Genomic DNA, 21,026 nt, shown 5'->3' with positions numbered 1-21,026 from the left:
TTGTCTAACTTTGTAATAGGGGTGTTGACTTTTCTATTTAGTCATTAGCATGAATGGTGCTCTTTCCTACCACGAGTTTTTATCCCTTATGGTTTTCCTTAAGAAGGTTTTAACAAAGTCACCGTTAACATGCTCGTTCTAACCAAGTAATGTTCTCTTTGGGTTGAAAGCAAAACTATTTTCTCTATAATAAAAAATTAAAAATAAGATGACACATGTCTCTTTATGGTTGTGCCATAATTGAGGGAATGAGGAATTCCTGCTTATGTTTATGGGCAAGAAGAGAAGCATTGTCCTTTCAAAATTATGCCTCATTTTAAAATCAGTTTTTACTTTGTTAAAAACTAAAATTAATTATCAAACCACTAAAAATTCCTCATATGCTAATTGAGGATTTTTCTAAGAATTAATTAGTAGAAAATGAGAAATGGCTAATTGATGATTTTTCTAAGAATCAATTAGAAAATAACCATTTTTATATAAATGTCTTTTTTTTTTCTCTAAATATAAAATATCATGTTGGAATGAATTAAGCCCAAAAAATCATGTGAAAGGTGACATGAGCACCAAGCACAGAACCCCACTATCCGTACACTCCAACCTGCTGTAATCCAGCAAGTGAGAGTGGTTGAGTGGACTGTGGAGAGTCTGGAGACTGATACTGACATTCTGATATAAAATAAAATTTCTCTATTTATTTCCAAAATTTCAGAAGCGCACGCTAACTTTTCTTAACCCACTTTCAACCTCTCTTTGCTACAGAAGAAGTAAAGAGCTAAATCTTAAGGTAAGCCAGTGTTTCTTTGGAGATGCTATATTTCACAGCAAGAATTCATGAAAGACTTATCTTTTAGGAAATTTTGGTTATAGATTTTTCTGTTGGAGCTATTTGAATTAATTCTCATGCTCTGTTGACATAAATTTAAAACCTTTATCTTTTGGGCCTGTTTTATTTGTAATCCCTGTATCTACTTTCAGTCTTTACCTGGTAAATTTTTTGAATCTTACTGTTTGTGTCGCTGTTGCATTATTTGTTTTCTTTTAAATGTTCGATTCTTTTGTTATTATAGAAGTTGAATGTAACTTCTTTCTTATGTGCCCTAGTCTTATAAATTAAATTACCAGTTAGGCTTCTAGATTCTTGAACCGTTTACAGAATTTTTGTTTAGTGCTCTATGCATCTTTGAATTTTAACCTTCTGTTTGGTTGCTGAGAATGTATATCAGAGAGAAATTAAACTCTCAGTTTTGATTACATGTTAAGGTTTGGATGATGTTGCAAGCATGAAGAAGGAAAACCAAAATGATCTTAATTATGTTTTGGGTGTTGAAGATTTTAGAAAACAAAGATCCTTTAAATTGTACTGGAGGTTTTGCAGAACTTCCTTTAAACCAAAATGCTCATATAGGTTTTTTTTTTTTTTTTTCATCTTTTAAGATTAGCAAGATTTCTGGGGACGTAGGAGTACGCACCATGTAATGCTGAAAAAAATAATAATAATAAAGTTCAGCAATTCTTTTCAAAAATGTTGTTTCTAAGGTTTTAAGTAATCAGTCCGGCTCTGTGCAGAACATCTTATCTCTCTTAAAGACAGAATGTGTTGAGAAAACTTCACTTCTACTCAATTTTCTTCAATTTTGATCCCATTTATTGACATGGTTGATTGTTTTAGGGTGTAGAATCATCATTTTGAGTTTGGACTTAAGGTATCTAGAGTCATATTGGTTAATCGCTTCGATTTTATGTTTTAAGTATCAAATTTTGGACTCTGCCCATAAGTTGACCCAAAATTTGATACTTAGACCTAAAATCAAAGCTCTAAAAGATCATTTTATACCTAATTAATCAAACTTGTCAATAAATGGGATCAAAGTTGAAGAAAGTTGAGTAGAAGTTTAGTTATGCGTTTTGTCTTTCTTAAAGGCAGGACGTCCTGCACAGAGAATTTCTGATAATGAAATAGCCTTTCGTTCCCCCTTATGGAGGTATTAAACTTTTTGCTGATTTTCACTTTCAAGGTTTTCTGTTCTTATTCTTATTGTACAAGTGACTCTTCCGGTAAGGTAGGTCATGCTGGCAGAACATGGCAGTAAGCTTAAACCGTGGGAAATGTGTTTGATCTTTTTTGTCATACAAGAGGGAGGACGAAGCTTAGTTATTCTAATACAGTGAAAAGGTTGAAAGAAGAAAATAAAACCCACCCTGTGATATGTTTCACCATGTCAACAAGGCAATCTCACCTCCCTCCTCGCTGCCCAATTCAAAAGAAACCGAATTCTGGCCCAATTCAGGACCCCATCTCCCTGCTTCCGCACATCAATGAATCATACCCACGACACCAAAGGTCTTCCTCCCAATCCCTCATGGAGGAGCAGCCAGCATGGCTTGATAACTTGTCTAATGACTCAGAATCCAGTAATAAAGGGATTGTTCACCGTCGATCTGTGAGTGACTCAGTTACCCTTCTACACGGCCTTGCAGACTCATTTTCAAGTCTGAGTCCCAAAAATGATGAATTTTCAGTTGATAATGGATCTTGTAGTGGATGGAATTCTGTTAGTTTGTATGGTCCCAATTCCCCTCGGCAAAGAGGCAGCTTATCAATTTCAGAGAATGCCTTAGTTTCAGCATTATCAGAGTATGCTTCTCATGAGCCTATACAGAACATGGATGGGATACTATGCATTGGTCACTCTGATTCAAAAGGAGATGATTGCCATTCAATTGGTGAGCTCAATGCAGAGATGAGGGCTGTAAAACGGTTAGTATCTGAACTTTCACTTGTCTATTTGTCAATTTAACTTTGTATTGATTCTTCATGTAACATAACTGCTCTTTGCTATTCCTCAACTTAGCAGTTCATAGCCATGGTCTTCAGCATCACTTTTCAGGCATGTGGTTCCAAAATTCTGATGAATAGGTGCTTTACCTCATTGTGTTTGATTAATTTGTCGTCACAGATACACAATTTGCTTTAGTAAGAGTGTCACTTCTGCTGTATATCCATACAGTGGTGCTGGTCTTCACCTCCACTTGTATCATAACTTTGTTTTATCTTCTAAAAATAGCCGTTCGCTCTCGTTGATGTCCAGTTTGTTAAGTTATTTTGCTTAATCTGATAAACAAGTCTGATCCTGTGTTCCTTCCAATTAAAAAGTAGAAATTGAAGATAAATGATGGATACCTTCCTCGAAGTTAGGCCTGACATTGTAATTCCTGGGCCATTGACCATTTGATGCTATTCCAAAATTTGTGTTTCTTTCATATCCGTAATCTGATGATGTTATTTGGATTTTAGCACTTATGTTTAGAAACAGAGGTTCCACTGACAAACTCTCAAGTACTTTATGTAAGTTGAAAAATACCTAAAAGATTTATCCAGCTTTGCAAAAGATGGTTAGCAAGGTAACTTGCAAACTAATTTGACGAACAATGTATACTGGGCTTATGGTAGGTGGATGGTTGTTTGTTCACATACACATGTACGAGTCTGTAGGATTGCATACATTATTTCTCTTACGATATAAAATAATTGTTGGCCCACGTCCTAATAATTTAAGCTTTTGGGAACAATGGTCAATTAACAACATTTATGACGATATCAGAAAAAGAGTTCCTAATTTCAAATCGTTGCCATCGCAATTTCCAAAATAAGTTGAATTCCCTAAGTTAGGCATGTTTGATTTCTGCATATTTTACCCATGTCTATTACGTGTCTCCATGAATTCAAGCTGGATAATCGTATGCTTGAGTAAGCCACTGATTGATTTTCTGCAGGCATCCTGGGCAGCGCTCAAGGATTCGAAAGTTACAGTATATTGCTGAACTAGAAAGAACTGTTGGTGTTTTGCAGGTAATTCTTATTTTAGATGGAATATGATGGTTTTCTGGTTGAGTTTATCCTTGCTGCAGTAGCATGCAAAGGGTTGTATTCATTTCCTCCTTTTCTTCTTACTTACCGACTAGTACAATATTACATGCATTATTATGGTTCTCTCATATTGCTTGAGGATCAAAACTTTTGCATGTATGATTTCCCATGGTCTCCATTAAACGTCTAAAAACTACGTAGGCTGTCTGGACACATTTTCTTTTGCTGAAAGCATAGGTCAATTTTTGTTTTTGTTTTTTTTCCTTTTCACTGCTGGAAACGTTGGTCATCTGATCATAGAGCTAGGGTAATTATCATCATTATCATCCTTGCCACAATCTATCGGTGAATGAATAGTTGTCTTTCATTCCTTTTCTATTATATACTAACTTATTAAGTCTAAGTTGTCAAAGAATCTTTTTTATTATTTCATCCTGTGCAAGTCTTGGCCGGTGTCTTGATCTTTTACCTTCTATTTTAATTAGTCTTCCCTTGGCCATGGGAACATCTGGTGGTCTGCGATACATAGCATAAGTTAATTATGTACATAATTATAATGTAGGCACTAGAATAATATACGTATACTCAGCTAGCCTTGGTTTCAAGATTTAAGGATTGAGACAGCTAACTTTGGGGCCCATAGTCAGAACGGATATTGTGTCTACAAAGTCATTGCTTTTGTGCAATATGGCAACACTGTTGCCATATTGTGTTGATTCTGTTTCAGTTGTTCTCAATTACATGCTGGCTAGGTTTGTAATACCATATACTATTTAAGTGAAAACTTTCAACATGCCAGCTGATTGAAATCTTGTCTCATCAAACAGACTTTGGAGTCAGAGTTAGCTGTTAAAGTTGCCTCTCTGCTTCAGCAGCATGTTGCCTTGTCTATGGAAAATAACAAATTAAAGCAGCAGCTGGCAAGACTGCGACAGGGAAAATTTATCATGGACAGTGAGTTTCATCGATCTTTCTGCGGCAAGACCTTCATTACTTAACTTTCTTTTTTCTCCCATAAACTATTCAAGTAACTACCCATTGGCTACAGAAATTTTCTGGTATATGCTTCGTACATTCGTCATCAAGAACATTCTATTATGAAGTGATGAGATGGCATCTCAGACTTAAACTTGCTTTGCATTTAGAATGTTCTGTTGATGACCAAAGAGTGTAAGAAATTGCTGAGTGATAATAATAATAAAATCTAGTACTCATATCATTGTCATTGAGAACTTGATTTATCTATATATTACTGCAGCAAATAACAACTTTGGATTTCCACATATAAAATTCATGGAATACATCAAGACTGAAGCATATTATTGTCCTTTTCTTAAATGGTTATGCCTGTTGATTTGATTTTGCTGCAGGTCAGTATCAGTCTCTGAAGAAGGAAATCAAGAGATTGAAGATTGGTTTAACAAATCCCCGAAACAAGAAGGTTGAAGCATACTTTGGTTCAAGTTCTACCACTGAGGCAGCTAGAGTTGAGGCTATGCAGAATCTAGATATGGGAAAACTTACTCTTTCTTGAAACCAAAGATGCCGTTACTCTTTCCTGGAACCGGAAAAAAAAAAACAGTACTTTTATGGTTTTCAGTGTTGTGCCATGAAAGAGGTGGCTCTTTTCTTCAAATGCACTTTACTAGGAAGTTCCAGCAAGAGCATCACCGTGTTGCTGGTTGGCAGAGTCCCCATTCTGATTGCCCCCACGTAAATTTGCAGTTGGACTTGGTCCTCTTTGAACTAATACTTAATATATGAAGGGAACAGACATCATCATTTACCTTATTTTTGTGTCCGTACAAATGCTGTGGCGGATGCTTTTGAACACTCAAGGAAATTCTCTTATTAAGGGACACTTTGCCTTTAGATCGATAGTATGCTGGCAAATTGCCTTCATGTGAAAGGTCGGGGTATCAAAAGCTGTGCTCCTTTGACTTGTTTGATACGTTGCTATCTTGGTGACAAACTGAAGGTGAATGACAAGCCCTTGTTCTGTTCCTCTAGCACATGATAATTAACTACAAATGAAAGACCATTACTATACTTGGAGGAGGATTCAAAAGTGTATAGGGTAGGTAGTTGAGGGATCCCGACTTTGGGATTTGAGCCGCCGATCGACCGGCATAACTTATCCACGCAACTGGCTTCTCACATCCTACATCATCTTGGATCCCGTTTAAGAGGTAACAAAAGCTCCTAGCACTTTTTTTATTTTTTTAAAGCAAAAAGAAAATTAGTAAACGGAATTTTGAATAATATAAAAGGTGAAATACATAGCATGAGGATACGTCATTATGTTATAAGAACAGTAAACAAAACAAATAAACTGTCAGTCATAATGAAATACCAGCTGTTTTTTTTTTTTTTTTTTTTTTCGGTTGGAATCAAGTTTCATTGATAGAAAGGCAATGCCAATTACAAGATAGTGGAACTCATAAAAATGAGTACAAACAAATGCAAAGTAAAAGCCCACTAGAAATAAAACATAAACAGGCATAAAGTCTACAACTGACATAAAGCTAGAGCCCAAAACTGACAAAAAATTAGAGTAGCCGTTTAGCACGGCTAGATTGGTTTAGCCATGAGGAGGAAGCAAAGTTGCAAACTTCATCTCTAAAATGCTAGTCTTCTAAAGCACCCTTCTTTAAAGAAAACGGAAAAGTCAAAATTATCAAAGCCTTTAACCACCTAGACCTTATTCCCATTAAAATCCCAATTGTAAAGAAAGGAATTAGATATCATAACTTTATGGTTACCTTAGAAACTCCAATCAAATTCTTGAAGATGAAACTGGAACCAAATAGATTGTAGGAATTCGAATATATCGACATGAAATGGGACTATATCTGGTTCAATGACAACAAAAAATCAGAATAAACATCAATATGTACACTTTCCATTGCAATGATTTAGTTCCACAGGACATACGATCAACCAGCAAATTGACAAGCCCCTGAAAACTTCAAGAAACACACTTCAACCCGCATAAGACAGAGAAGCAAGTCCTGAAAGCAAATATTAAGGCTGGGGAAAGGAAGAACAACACTCTTGTTTGCGAAGAACCAAGTGGCCAATCTTTGCCAACCTACCATGACACACCTTGGCTCTCAACAGACATGCCAGACATTGATATAGTGAAAATGACTGGAGAAGACTATTGATAATGAATAATCTTCTTTGTCTGTCAAGGTTTTAGCCCAAGATGTTTCCTTGTCTTTCCTACATATAAGTCTCCAGATTTGATCATGCCAGGGATGCAACCGCTAATTGTCAATAATGGGAATTGCGCAACTCCCTCGTTCCTCCCAAGTGACACAAGTGCAATGTCTAAACCGGGCTTGTAAGTAGCCATCTTGCTTTCATTTCCTCCCATCAGCAACAGCTTAAGGTTCTTGGCAGTCACTTCAGCATGTCTTTGTGCTAAATAGCCTTGTTTGATCTCCTGTTAAGATATTGTGTTTATCAGTTAAAGTAAGATTTTGTCCAAAACATAAAAAGTCATAGATATTGATAGGTGAGCATACCTTAATATTGGTTATATCTCCTACTGCGAAGATATTTTTATGACCCCTAACCCTCAAGTTTTCATCAACCATTAGTCTTCCTTGCATATCCAAATTATTCTGCACAATAGTCCCCCTAAGCCATGATGAACCTGTTGGTTTACCCGTGCACACAAAGTGACAATCAGCTGTGATAATTTCTCCAGAAGGTGTTTGAATAATAGGATCAGATATAGTGTTCAAATTAATGGTTTCATCCAAAATAACTTCAACTTTTTTTGATATCAACCAATCGAGTGCCTTTTGGGACGCCTTCAAACCAATGAATTCTAGCAGCCTTGACCCCCTGTGCACCAGTATCACCTTCTTTTCTGGAAAATCCGTAGCAATTTCACCAGCAAGTTCAACACCCGTGGGGCCCCCTCCAACAATTAAAACTGATTTAGCAGAATTTATCTTAACAAATTCTGTACACAGACAAAGAATAAAGTCAGATTTGATGTCGAATGCTCCTCTATGATGCACAGTACATTACAATTAAGGCATAGAAGTAAGTGTAGAAGTCATGTAGGCTTCTCAATGGTGCACAACACATTAATTATAATTCAGTTTTTATTTTTCCATTTCCCTCGGACTTTTTGTTGGGGGTAGAGCTGCTAAAAATCCATTACATGCAATTTCAGAGAAAAAGGGTATGAGATTTCTTACATGAGTTAGGTGGCTTTATAAATGACATTTGATTTCAAATAAATCTTCACTTTAATGAAGTACCAAATTTAATCATGCAAACGTATAAGAGCACAACTGCAATTCCACTTATGCAACTTTAGGTATTACCTGCCTCATAATGACTGAGCCTCTCAGCTCTGGTTTTGGGAACAGCTTCCTTGTGACCAGTGGCAATAACAAGATATTCATATACAAGCAAATGGCCATCTGTAGTCAACACTTCACGCTCTGTTATGTTAGCTGCAGTAGATGCAACAATCCTCACATTGGGAAGATAATCGGAGTGATTAATCACTGATCTTTCAGCAAATGATGGCTCCACCATTGCCCTCAAGCTTCCCCATGGGATCTCAAAATACTCCTTCCTGTTGTCATAGATTTTAACACACAAGGTCACGATAAAGAAAATCACTAAAGAAAAGACAAAATAACTTGATCTGTAAGTGATATTTGGGACAAAATTAAATAAAAAAATTCAACTTATGCTTTGGATAGACTTATAGCTGCAACTAAATTATACATACCGGGAAGAGATGGACAAGAAACAAGGGAAGACAGAAAAGAAACTATGATTCTTTTTTACAAATGAGAAATTTATTGAAAAAATCCCGAGAGAGCATCACCCACGTAAGTGGTCCACAAAAGATCATCAGAGAAAACACAATATTTTAATGATAAAGAAAAACGGGAGAAACAACGAAACTCAAATTAAGGGAACCTCAACATGCTTGTTGCGTAACTTCGTGATGTAGGTAGGGAAATGGTAGATGGCTTTAACATTCCAATTTAATAAGATATTAGAAGAAGTATTTAGCATGGTCCATGGTCCTTGGTCCTGGTTCTAACAAGACTAAGTTGTCTATTGCCAAAATCCTTACCAGCCTAAATTCTAAAGGAGAGGGGAAGGAGGAAGCAAGAGCTCTTGTAACTGACTATGCTAAGACAATTTTGAATTAACTATAAACCTCAATTATCTTTGAAACGCAATAACACAAAACGTAGAGGACAAATCAATGAGATGCCTCTTCCAAATTTCACTTGATCATGGATCTGCCACCAGCTCACTATCAATTATAAAAGACATTTCTTTTTCAACACATCCATCCAAGTTCCTTCACCAATACGTCATCTTCAAGAAATCGCTACTGGCTAAGATTTGTAAGAGTCGTACAGTAAAAACGACTTAGCATTCATGCATGATTTAAATTATCCTAAAATACAATAAGAAATTAACCAAAATAAAACCATAACACTGTATGTTGTTACTGAGTCAGACAAAGATACATAGAGGTAATCTGAAACCAAGCTGCTTCCTCATATAGCTTTTTTTTGTCGTAGAGATGCAACTCTTTTCTTTCTTTCTGGTTGAATGTGTTCGCTCAAACAAGATACTACAACACCAACCTCTGCTAGAATTAAAGTTCTCTTTCTGTCATATTGTTATGATTTCTCTAAATTAATATAAATAATTTGAACTCCTCCCATTTCTCTAGAGCTTCCCGTTTTAACACAGAAAATTTTCCTCAAATTTCCATTTACCACCAACCCAGTAGCCATGTAGTTCCAAAATACAAAGAAAAATAATCTTAAATGCACTAGCAAATTCAAGAACCATATCCTTTCGTATAGTTGCTAAATGTATGTGTATAATACATAAACACAGACACACATTGCCGCATAGAAAATTGAAAACAACAAAACATGAACAAATTTCAAACCCAAACCCCACTTTTTGTGAAAATGTTCAACAAGAAAGGCTATAAAATTAAAGGAAGAAAGGTAAAAACAAGGATTACTCATCAATGAGAACAACATCAGCGCAGAACTGGAGAGACTTGGCAACAACAGAGCCAGCAACCCCACCTCCAATCACCACCACCCTCTTCTTTTCCCCAGCTGACTCTGCCGCGGCAGCCATTGAAATCAACAAGCACATTGCACACGGAAAATGCAAAGCAACCCAAAAACCCTGTTGGTGAAATTGAAATTGGATTGGGATCAAAACAAAGAAATGTAAGTCCTATTCCTTGATGGATTTTCTAAAACCAATAGGAGGTTTTAGTTATGGCGTTTCTCTGTAAATTTTTGCTGGTTGTTTGTGTATGAATTGGACGCTATTCTCAGAGAGAGAGAGAGAGAGCAAGAAAATGAACAAAATTTGACAGTTCAGGTGAACGTGAAATTGACTATGAACTGGCAAGTTCATGTCATTGGTGAATTTTGCGGCTTTCGGGGTACTTTGTTAAGCCAGCTACCAACTCAGTGTCTCTCTCGAAGGCCATTTTTATTTTTATTTTTATTTTCGGAGAGACTCTAATGACCATTTGTTTTTGTTTTTATCCAAAACGCAGAGGCGAGAGGGAAACTTTTCTGGCACGCGTTGCCAAAGTTGGCCAAGCGACCCTTAGGTTAGGCAATTACTTCTTGACGAATTTTTATAAAATAAAAATAGCTAAAATTTACTTTTTACTTTCATGAATGTCAAATGTCCTCAAAACTAATATTGATTCTATGATTTTGCACGCGTATGATCCTATGATGGGATAATGCACAACCCACTTATGAGTTGTGCTTTAATCTAATCTTGTCTAAATTTTATTTGCTCCCACATCGTTAACTCTTAATCATATTTTATAGGTGTCCAAGAAATTGATTTATATATTATATATAAAAGTCCTTAGACCCACTGAGGTAATTTTTCAAATAATAATCCTGATTTTATTTGAAAGGAAATTCCAATGAGTGTCTCCAAAAATCTAATCACTTTACCTTTTCTCTCTCGGGAAACTTGTCATCCTTATTTGCTTTATGCATCCAATGTAGACTTTGTAAACGAGTCTGTTTGTCATGTTCGAATAAACTTCCTACACGTTAAATTAATGAGTGAAACATACCAAATATGAAGACGACACGTTAAAATAACGAATCACACGACACAACTCATTTAACTCAATAAGAATAAAAAAGTTTTAACAAAAATTATTTTTTAAAAATGGGGGAGAGGGAGAAGGAAGAGTAGAAAGATTGAGAAAAACGAAAAATTGACCGAGTTGACGCACCGCTAGTAGTAGATGCTGAGTTTGCATTCCAATTAATAAGCATCCTCCAATACATTACACGTAAAAATGGATCATCCACGTAAGCAAAAATGCATTCTAAAAAAAGAAATGGAAACAGTTTTTTATCTGCATGCCATAGATTTTAGTCAATTCCAATAAAAATAAAAATAAAATTGAAAATTCTTTGAACAATATTTTGTTGTTGAGTTTTTCTATTTAAACCATGTACTTCTCTTTGTTTACCCCGACTTCTAATTCAAATTTTCACAATTTCTAAGAAAACTCCACTATCTTCCCAAACTACCCTTAAATACACACCCAGCACAAAAAAAAAAAAAAAAAAAAAAAACACAACTTATCAACCTCACACCCCACACCCCCTATCTTGCCGCTCACTACTCTAAGTTCATCTCAACCTCACATTACTTAAAGAGATAAAATATTCCAATAGAAAGCTAAACCCAAATATTCTAATGGAAGTTTTATTTGACATGCCCCCGCTTCTCTCCTAATGTATAACGTCATGTGTTTAATATTTTATTGTAAAAAAAGAATTTTATCAATGACATTGTAAAACATTGTAACATTAGATTCAACAAATTGTTTTGATAGGAAACATGAGATCTGAATCATGATTCCAAAATCATCAAATTCAACACTTTTGAGAGAAAACCCTACTCAAGCCAAAAACTGCCTGTATCCTCTGGAAAATAAGATCCCACCATCCTTTCTATGTATTCTCCACCACATTCGCACTCCCATATTTGCATTACCAAAGGCACCAAAACAAAGCAATCAGCTTTGCATAGAAGAAAATAATAAAACTCACATACTCCCAATCAATCAAACTAAAATCGAAAAGAACCCATTAATTAAAAGCTCAAATCAAAATCAACATGTCTTCCTCAGGAATATGAAGAGTTGTGGGGAGAGTGAGGTGTGTATATAAATGTATTAGGGTTAAATATTAAGTTAATGACCTTTTTTGTATTTTTACACAATAATAAAATAGCTTAAATGCTAAAATGGTCCCTGTGCTTTACTACGTTGGCTAATTTAGTCCTTGTGTTTATGATTGTAAATGTGATCCATTTCGTTAAATTTCAGTTATAAATTTTTAAAAATATTTAAATATTCATAAATAAAAAATAAGAACTAAACAAAAATATTCAAAAATGTTTAAAAAAAAGTTGCTTATGCTCTAGTTTGAAAATAATTAGCTGTAAAGTAAAGCAATTCTATGTTTGATAAATAATATTTTTAAAGTGTTGTTAATACAAAAAGTAGTGTAAAAAACGTTTGACAAATTTTAATATAAAACTATTGTAAATGTGAATAATGATTAAAATAGACATGATATTGAAAGTGTTATGCACTAAGAGCATGTGCAGCGCTAGATTGTTGTCATGGCAACAGGCCCCCCCGCCCCAAGCCCCAATTCCTCCTCCAGCTTAGAAAGGCTAGCTCGGGCAAGCTATGGACCCCACCAGCCCGGGCAAGCCCACAAGCAAAAATGGACTGGGTTGTTGCCCTCAGGTTGTGGACGTTAGCGTGACGTCATGCTGACATTAGCACCTAAAACTATCAAAAAAATTTGGAATTTTTTGATATAAATACCTACCAATATTATTCACATTCTACACTAAATCTTCATACAAATTCATCTCCTTCCAATATTTTTCACTTTCCATACCAATTTTCTACTACAAAATTCCATTTGAAAATTTTAATTTAATAAATACGGACACGTGGCAACCGAAAATCTTATCCGAAAATTTAATTTGAAAATTTTATTCGAAAATGTTATCTGAAATTTTAGATGATAATTTTATAATAAATAGTGACACGTGGCAACCGAAAATATTATCTGAAAAACTATCAAAATTAATAGATAAGTATAAAAAAAAATAGAAAATAAAGTAAAGTGAATAGTATTTGCCCTTACCCCTTTGTTCTTTGGAGTAGAACCAAAAAAGGTAAGGCTGACACTATTCACATGAATAGTGTCAAACATTGTCTTGCCTTTGCTTTGCCCTTGCCTTTTGGGGTGGAAGTGCTCTAATAATATGGTGGTAGTGGTAGTGGTGAAAGAGATAAAGGTGAAGGTGGTGGTTGTAGTGGTGGGGATGGTTGAGGAGGAGTTGGCGGAGGTTGAGGAGGAGGCGGTGGCGGTGGTGGTGGCGGTGGCGGTGGCGGTGATGTTGGAGGTGGTGGTGGTGGTGGTGGAGGTGGTGTCATTTTAAAAAATTAATGATGGTATTTTGGGAATTTAAAAAATTCATTAAAGGCTATCTCTGCTTCTTTTAAAAGCAGTTTTGAAAAGTAACCCGAAGTCTGCTTTTAAAAACGGCTGTCAAAAGACTACTACTTTTAAAATAATCGGAACATTTTACTTTTTAACAAATATCTTAAACTGCTTAACTTTAAATTGAAGCAGGTTTTTGGTCTAAAAAAAAAAATTATCCCAAACGGAGCCTAAAAACAAAGGGAATAATTAGCCAATGTAGTAAAACACAAGTAACATTGGGGTCAACTAAGAAAACAATTTTGTTTTTCAAAGAATCGTCCACAGTTTTTTTTTTTCTGTGGTCTGAAATCTTCAACTGTTTAAAAGAAAGAAAGTCTGAACATGAGCTCTGAGCTTTTTCTGGCGCATCATCATGTCGAACAAAATAGAGGGCTTCAACTTCGACCAGAGGCATGGCAAGCAGAGGGTGAGGGTGGCTAGGGTTTGGCGGAGCGAAAATGGACGCCATTCCATCGTCGAATGGAACGTCGGCATCAGCCTCCTCACCGATTCGGTGGTTGCCTATACCCGCGACGACAACTCCGATCTCGTCGCTACCGATACCATGAAGAACACTGTAAGGGCTTCTCTGATCTGATTCACTGTTCAATTGGATTTCGGTTTGCCCTGTTTGGTTGCTGAGAAAATTGAATCCCGATTATGAAAATGAAGAATTTACATGCTTTACTTTTGCCAACCGGTTTATAGATCAACTAGTTTTCAAACCTGGAGTTACATGCATGATTTTTTTTTCCCCATAGCAATTTAATTTGTAATTGATAGCAGCTGAGCATGTTTTTCAGCTGGAAATGAAAAAACTGGTTGTATCTGGGAATGAAGATATTAAGCTATGTATTGTTTAACAAAAAATATGCATATATCTTTATATTTTAATTTTTTAATATACGGCCATTTCAAGCATAAACCCATAATCTAAAGGTCAACACAGTAACCAAAAACGGAGCGATTAAATAACTTAGCAGCTAACACGGCTGCTTATGGACAGAAAAAAAAAAAAAAAAACATATAAACAATGTTTGTTAGGTTTCCCACTGCTTGAACCTGCTGTATTTCCAGCATTTAGATTGCTATTCATTTTCAGGATTTAACTTAGTTGTAGAACAGGTATATGCAAAGGCTAAGGAATGTGTAGAAGAACTGTCAGTGGAAGACTTTGCAATTCGACTTGCTAAACACTTCACATCTCTTTACCAGCAGGTAAATACTATTAAAGTTTTTTTTTTTTCGACATTCCCTCAGTTAATCCCATACTGTAAAGAACAAGAAATTTTTTGTTGTTGTTATTGTTGCTCGGGTCTTATACTTATAGAAGAGAATTTTGCAACACATGATAGCATTGGTGTAGAAATTGGTTTCTTTTTAAATTTAATTGGTTGTCTTAAATTTTGGACTTTTTTCTTCCTTTTTTTCTTTTAATATTTGATGTTGTAATCAGTTGGTGAAGGACATCTGTTCTTATTTTTGTAGGTCACTGCTGCTTTAGTAAAGATTGTGGAGAAGCCATGGGAGCGAGTATCCATAGATGGTCAACCACATGAACATGGTTAGTCTATTTCCAGTCTTTCATAGAAGTGTGGGGGAAACTATACAGCTATATATGATATCTACTGAATTCGTTTTGTCATGACTTTGTAACCAGAATACTTGGGAATTCATAATCAAAGGAACCTCTCATTTCTCAACATTTAACATATATGTTTTTCTATTAGGTAAAAGTAGCAAATAAACAGCACTTCTCATCAATTTCTTAATCAGAAAGGGCTACCTTGTCTTCAGAAAACGGGTTAAAATCAGACAGTTATAAGGAAAATTCCTAACTTCTTGCACAACCTAGGACTAAGACTTCAAAATAGGATGCACTTGTTTGTACACTTGGATTTCACTTCCTTCGCATTCTTTTGTACAATTTTATTACTTATAGAAAGAACTGATAAATTAAGTTGATTGGTTGATACCACATTTTGGAATTCCATAATGCCTGAGACATTTACTTTTTAATTCATCATTTCACCTATAATTTGCATTTAGCAATTTTCATCTAACTGCTCCATGTTTTTCCTAATTATTTTATATTATAGTAATATTGTTTCATTATTTAGCTAAAAATTTCCTTAAGTTGTAAATTAAACAGTGATAAGTCGAAGTTATTCATTAATAATTTGTTAAGTTGTTTTTAGAGAAGGGGTCAAGAGATGATATGTTTGATGTCATGTCTGTGGCTTGTTGTCTCAGTCTTAAATCTGGTTCTGTAGCTAGCTTGCTCATTCTAAACTTGAATAGAATCCCTTATATTTCCTACATATTCTGCAGAAATTCCAAGCATATTGATTTGCAATCCAGAAAACATCCTTTCTTTCCTCTTTTTATCTATTTTAAATTTGCATCGTCTTCTTTGTTAAAAGGTTTCAAATTAGGATCCGAGAAGCATACAACAGAGGTAATTTTAAAGAAATCTGGTGCATTGAAGGTGACTTCTGGTATTGAAGGACTGGCTCTGCTAAAGACAACAAAGGTAATCTTATCCAATTCGCTATTAATCAAGGTTTTCAAAATTGAACACGTAATGCGACAATGGATATCATAATCAGTTACATACTACAATTTTTTCTAATTCAGTCTTGACAAGAAATCAGCAATTGTAATAATTAGTTTGTTATTGAGAAGAACCCCAAATGTTATTTAGAAAAATGCCAAATATTCAGTCATGGACAAGGAACCCACTCTCAAATTACTGCAGCAAGAACAAAACTCTCTAATCTGCCTCAACTTTGTGTTCAGGTTAATAGATTAGACATCCAAACTTGAGACCACAACACATCAGTTGACTACAGCTTAGTCTAGCGACAATGCTGACATGGAACACTCCCTGAACTGTACAGTGATCAAACCCCAAAGGGCAGAGCAAAAATTAACTCGATCCAACACTTCATCCACATACGCCCATGAATAATCTTAAAATGTCATTCAAATTTTATTTTATTTTAGAGCTAAAATGTCATTCTATTTTGCTCCATCTGTATGACCCAAAAAAACTGCCATGACCCTGCTACCCAATAAGTATTAGCTTATCCTACTGTAAACATATGTTGTGACATCTTTTTGGAATTACCCAACTTGCATGAGCTTCCTTAAACAATTTCCACCAGATCTGTAACGCAAACGAACAATGGAGAAAAACATGATCTATACTTCCTTCCCCAGCCTTACAAAAAAGGGAAAAGATAATATTCAGTCCTCACTAAATCTGATAACAAAGCATTAAGTTTCCCATTAGCCACCAATAATGCAAGAACTTGAATCTTAGGAGGAACCTTTGCCTTCCAAATCGGATTAAAAGGGTGAAAACATGATATCAGATCTGTTAAAAAAAAAAATAAACAAAAAACAAAAAAACAAAAGAAGTTGCTGTAAGACTTGCATGAAAGTGTCCCCTAAATTTCTAACTGCCAGCCCCTTAAATTCCCCCGTGAAGGAAATAGACACATACCCTCCCCTTATCACGCTCATGATATCTTTAACACACGCTATTGTATTACTACGCTCAAATGCGAAAGAGTATTGCTTTGCAGACACGCATCAGCCACTTATGAGTTGTATTATTACTCTCATGATATCATCAACACGTAGTTGTATTATTACGCTCAAAGGAGAGAGAAAAAGTATTGCATTGCAGACATTGCAAGCCAATATAGTTCAGGAACTCTTAAACTGCTTTTTGCATATTGGTCTACATGTGTGTTGTTTTTCTCTGCTGATTATTAAGTTTGTTTGGTTGATACTGCTGATTTTTAATTTTGCTTTGAGCAGTCAGGTTTTGAGGGATTTATTAGGGACAAATACACAGTTCTTCCTGACACGCGTGAGAGGATTCTGGCTACAGATCTCACTGCATCATGGACGTAAGCATATTTTTTTCTTTTCATTTTTGTGACATGACATAATTGTTAAGTGGAATTCTAATATTTTTGGCTATCCCTCTTGGTTAAGACAAATCCTTGTTACTGAGATAAATGGATGCAGGTATCCTTACGAATCTATTTATAGCATCCCTCAAAAGCCGCTATACTTCACAGAAAGATACTTGAGTGTGAAAAAAGTTCTGGCTGACACTTTCTACGGTCCTCCAAAAGAAGGAGTATACAGCCCCTCTGTCCAAAGCACTCTTTATCACATGGCAACAAATGTTCTCAAGGGGTCTCTCTCTCTCTCTCTCACACGCACACGCACACACACACACACACACATTCCTGTACCCATATGTGCTTGCTTTTCTCTATGGCATTTTGTTAAGTTTTATGTTCATGATTTCAGGTTTCCTGACATAGCAACAGTACAACTGAAAATGCCAAATATTCATTTCTTACCTGTTAATCTATCCAACAAGGATAATACTATTGTGAAGGTAAGACTCCTTCTTTGCATTTATATCTGTAACAAGGATAATACTAACAGTCAATTCCTGTTTAGTTTCTGATATCCGTTACCCGACTTTGCAATGTTCTGTGTCACTGTTGCTTTGAATGTTCTGTTTCTTTTGCATTATTGGAATGGGTGTTTCCTGTGCTTTATGGGTCAAATTCACTTTGGGATCACATCGAATGGTTCTTCATGCTCAAGAAGCATTAAGGGCATTTTCCAGTAGCATGCTCTATCATAATCAGACAATATGTTACAAGTTTGCCTGATTTCCATTGCCAATGAAACATTAAGGATATTTGCCAAGCACTGCATCCTAAAAGTTCTGCCAGAGTCTCGTTTCTGCAGACGATCATGATTCATCACCAATATGCTTCCATCTATATTCTTTAGAGAAATGGATTGAGTTTAATGTGATATAGGCGAAACCGAAAGGTATAACTAAATTATAGAGGGTAATGGGTTAGGCTTCCCAATTTCATTGCATGTGGATTGGTATGATGAGGTTAATGTGTTATATTTTGTTCTCTTTTTTTCTTTGGGGTACAAGTTAATGCGTTATAGTTAATCGACTCATGAACATTATTTTTTTCTCTTTTTCCAATTTTGGCAGTTTGAGGATGATGTTTATCTCCCAACAGATGAACCGCACGGATCGATAGAAGCTACTCTAAGCCGTTTCTGGTCAAAGATGTAGTGCTCGCTTTTAACAATGTATGCATTTTTATGTTTTTAAAGATACAGAGCGGTTTTTGCTCAATGTTTGAAGCTACATGATATCATCTTGCTTGATCTTTCCTCGACTGTAAACTGAGGTAGCCTACATAATGCTTTCTCAGGAAGACTTAGTCATGTCCCAGAAGTTACAGAACTCAGCAAGTTGTTAAATGTGAATAGAAATAAGAATGGGATCTGATAAAGAAAGCTAGGAGGCTATGATTCTGTGAATGTTTTTCATTTATATTTCATATCTAATTAATCAGGTGTACTTTGATGATGCGTCCGAAATAAGAATAATGCTAGAGACACCAAATTTGTCTCCCGTATAACACTCGTATTATACACGTATATATGTATTTTTTTAAAATACTTATGTTTTCCATACATATACATATTATATATGTATGTATGTATTCTTCACGTTTAATACACATGTTTTTTTTACATATTTTTTAATGAAACACATAAAATTCACGTATGATACACGTATTTTTCACATATTGCCCAATAGACTTGATTTCACGTATTGCCCTAAACCGTAGACTTGATTTCTCATTTTGCCCAATGGTCTTTGTTGTGGATAGACCATTTTTCCAAAAATTCATGCCAGCATGGCAGAATAAAAGAGCACCATACACTACGAAATTCTCAATGGGTCTGGGATGCTATTAAATTGCATCTCAGTTTGTTCCAGGCCATGCACATTCGAGATCAAATATAAAGGCTAGATGGTTTTGTTAGCTAAGAGCCTACTTTTGGGGGTGATTTTGGAGCACGAAATGAAGGTCTTCCTTAAAAAGCATTGATTCTTGGAATCAAGGGATGACTTCAAAGGTATATAGATTGTTGGGAAAGAGAGCGAAAAATAAAAGCCAATAAATAAATTTGAGTCCAAGATCCGACTTTTTCAGGACTTGTGTAAATTAAATGGACAAACAAAAATAACACTAATATCTTTCACTATGAAAACTCTCACAAGTTTTGGTTTTTTGAGGGATGATTTAAACTGACCGAGAATGGTGCCTTTTATAAGCACCATAACCATGCATATTAGTGGCCATGCATTAAAGAGAAAAACGTCAAGTAAACTTGCTAAGTAGCTGACGCTTTGGAAAAAACGTCAAAGCTTCATAGGATAGTTGATGGTTTTGCAAATAGCATCAACTATGAAATGTCAACTAAGGCCTATTTTCTTGTAGTGGAAAGAAGGCAATTACCGGAGGCTGATGGTTATAGGGCTCGATTATATGGTGGGTATTGAGGTTGCGATCTAAAAATTGGGGTTGGGTTGCTGGGTGCATAGAGCATATTTGGGAGGAGAGAGAGAGAGAGAGAGGAAGTGGCTGTTGTTTAGATGCGGGGATATTTGATGTGGTGGTGGTTGAGAAATAGAGAGAGGGAGAACATAGGTGGTTGTGGTGGAGAGAGAGAAAATAGGTAGGTAGTTTAGGTTTTTTCTTTTTTCTTTGTTTGCAATTATAATTTATTTTGTTAAAAAATAATTACATTGGACATGAATGAATGATTCGTGTGTATATGAAAAGTCAAATCAAAAGCAACAATCGATGTTGTCGGAACAATGCCACACAATATCATATACGTGCCCAAAAGCATTGAGTTTGAGCACGAAAAAGAAAAAAGTGTTTTTTAACCAATGAAAACTCCTATACAAGAAATTGACTTATTTATTGTGGTTGCACCGTGGCAATTATCATATAGCAAGAATAATTGTGCCCTTTTGGGTCAAAGAGCACAAAACAATATAGGTGCCCAAAGCCAAATATTGTAGTAGTGAAGCCATCGCCACTGCCATTGTGAATCCATCCTCGCCTCCGTGTCGAATCCATCCCATTGCGGTTGCGAATCCATTGCCGCCTCTGTGTCTAATCCCTCGTCGCCTTTGTTGCGAATCCATCGCCACCTTCGTGTCAAATCCATCGCGCCCTCAATGTTGAATCCATCGCCGCCTTCATGTCGAAGCCATCGCCGCCACCGTTGCGAATATATCGCTGCCCCCATTACGAATCCATCGCCGACTCCGTGTCGAATCCATTGCTGCCTTTGTTGAGGTATTCAACTATGACTTTTAAATAGGTTTAGTGGTATCCAACTGTAACTTTTAAAAAGTATTTAAAAGTTTGGTGGTATCTAGGTGTGACTTTTAAAAAGTCTTTAAAGTTTGGTGGTATCCAAAAACTTAATAACTTTTAAAAAACTTATTAAATGAATGACTTTTGCATACTTTTAAGGCTAAATGTTAATAGCAAAAGTTTTGCTAATTTACTAGTAACTTTTATAAACTCTATGAAAGTATTTAAGAATTTGTCAACTCTATGAACATCACTAACTTAAAAAAAATCTTTATAAGTATAGATTGCATACACTCCCTTTAATTAATAAAATGATAAGCTACA

At 35.6% G+C, this 21,026-nt stretch overlaps 3 protein-coding genes across 8 annotated transcripts; 2 read left to right on the top strand and 1 right to left on the bottom strand.

The window, feature by feature from the left end:
• On the top strand, positions 531 to 5,883 carry LOC18779409 (basic leucine zipper 6). 5 transcript variants are annotated; one of them, XM_007214001.2, is made up of 5 exons: positions 531 to 787; positions 2,068 to 2,761; positions 3,778 to 3,853; positions 4,699 to 4,825; positions 5,242 to 5,883. In XM_007214001.2, exons 2-5 carry the CDS (start codon positions 2,220 to 2,222, stop codon positions 5,403 to 5,405), a joined length of 909 nt encoding a protein of 302 aa, XP_007214063.1. In that variant the 5' UTR covers positions 531 to 787; positions 2,068 to 2,219; the 3' UTR covers positions 5,406 to 5,883. The 5 variants fall into 5 exon arrangements, with proteins under 5 accessions (XP_007214063.1, XP_020413492.1, XP_020413491.1 ...); XM_020557903.1 differs by having other exon boundaries at positions 2,064 to 2,761; XM_020557902.1 differs by having other exon boundaries at positions 2,048 to 2,761.
• Positions 6,231 to 10,708, bottom strand: LOC18780794 (apoptosis-inducing factor 2). 2 transcript variants are annotated; one of them, XM_007211423.2, is made up of 4 exons: positions 9,906 to 10,708; positions 8,218 to 8,474; positions 7,402 to 7,847; positions 6,231 to 7,319 (listed from the first exon to the last, which is right to left on the bottom strand). In XM_007211423.2, exons 1-4 carry the CDS (start codon positions 10,043 to 10,045, stop codon positions 7,062 to 7,064), a joined length of 1,101 nt encoding a protein of 366 aa, XP_007211485.2. In that variant the 5' UTR covers positions 10,046 to 10,708; the 3' UTR covers positions 6,231 to 7,061. The 2 variants fall into 2 exon arrangements, with proteins under 2 accessions (XP_007211485.2, XP_020413488.1); XM_020557899.1 differs by lacking the exon at positions 9,906 to 10,708 and adding an exon at positions 8,634 to 8,932.
• Positions 13,757 to 18,889, top strand: LOC18778286 (uricase-2). The gene is made up of 8 exons (XM_007211607.2): positions 13,757 to 14,032; positions 14,581 to 14,673; positions 14,944 to 15,019; positions 15,879 to 15,988; positions 17,284 to 17,375; positions 17,497 to 17,670; positions 17,788 to 17,878; positions 18,506 to 18,889. The coding sequence occupies exons 1-8, from the start codon at positions 13,829 to 13,831 to the stop codon at positions 18,587 to 18,589; spliced, it is 924 nt and encodes a 307-aa protein (XP_007211669.1). The 5' UTR covers positions 13,757 to 13,828; the 3' UTR covers positions 18,590 to 18,889.

Source organism: Prunus persica, chromosome G2 (assembly GCF_000346465.2).
Source record: "Prunus persica cultivar Lovell chromosome G2, Prunus_persica_NCBIv2, whole genome shotgun sequence".
Classification (NCBI taxonomy): Eukaryota; Viridiplantae; Streptophyta; class Magnoliopsida; order Rosales; family Rosaceae; genus Prunus; species Prunus persica.
The sequence above is the reverse complement of the archived record's forward strand: the minus strand, read 5'-3'. Positions and strand labels throughout refer to the sequence as shown.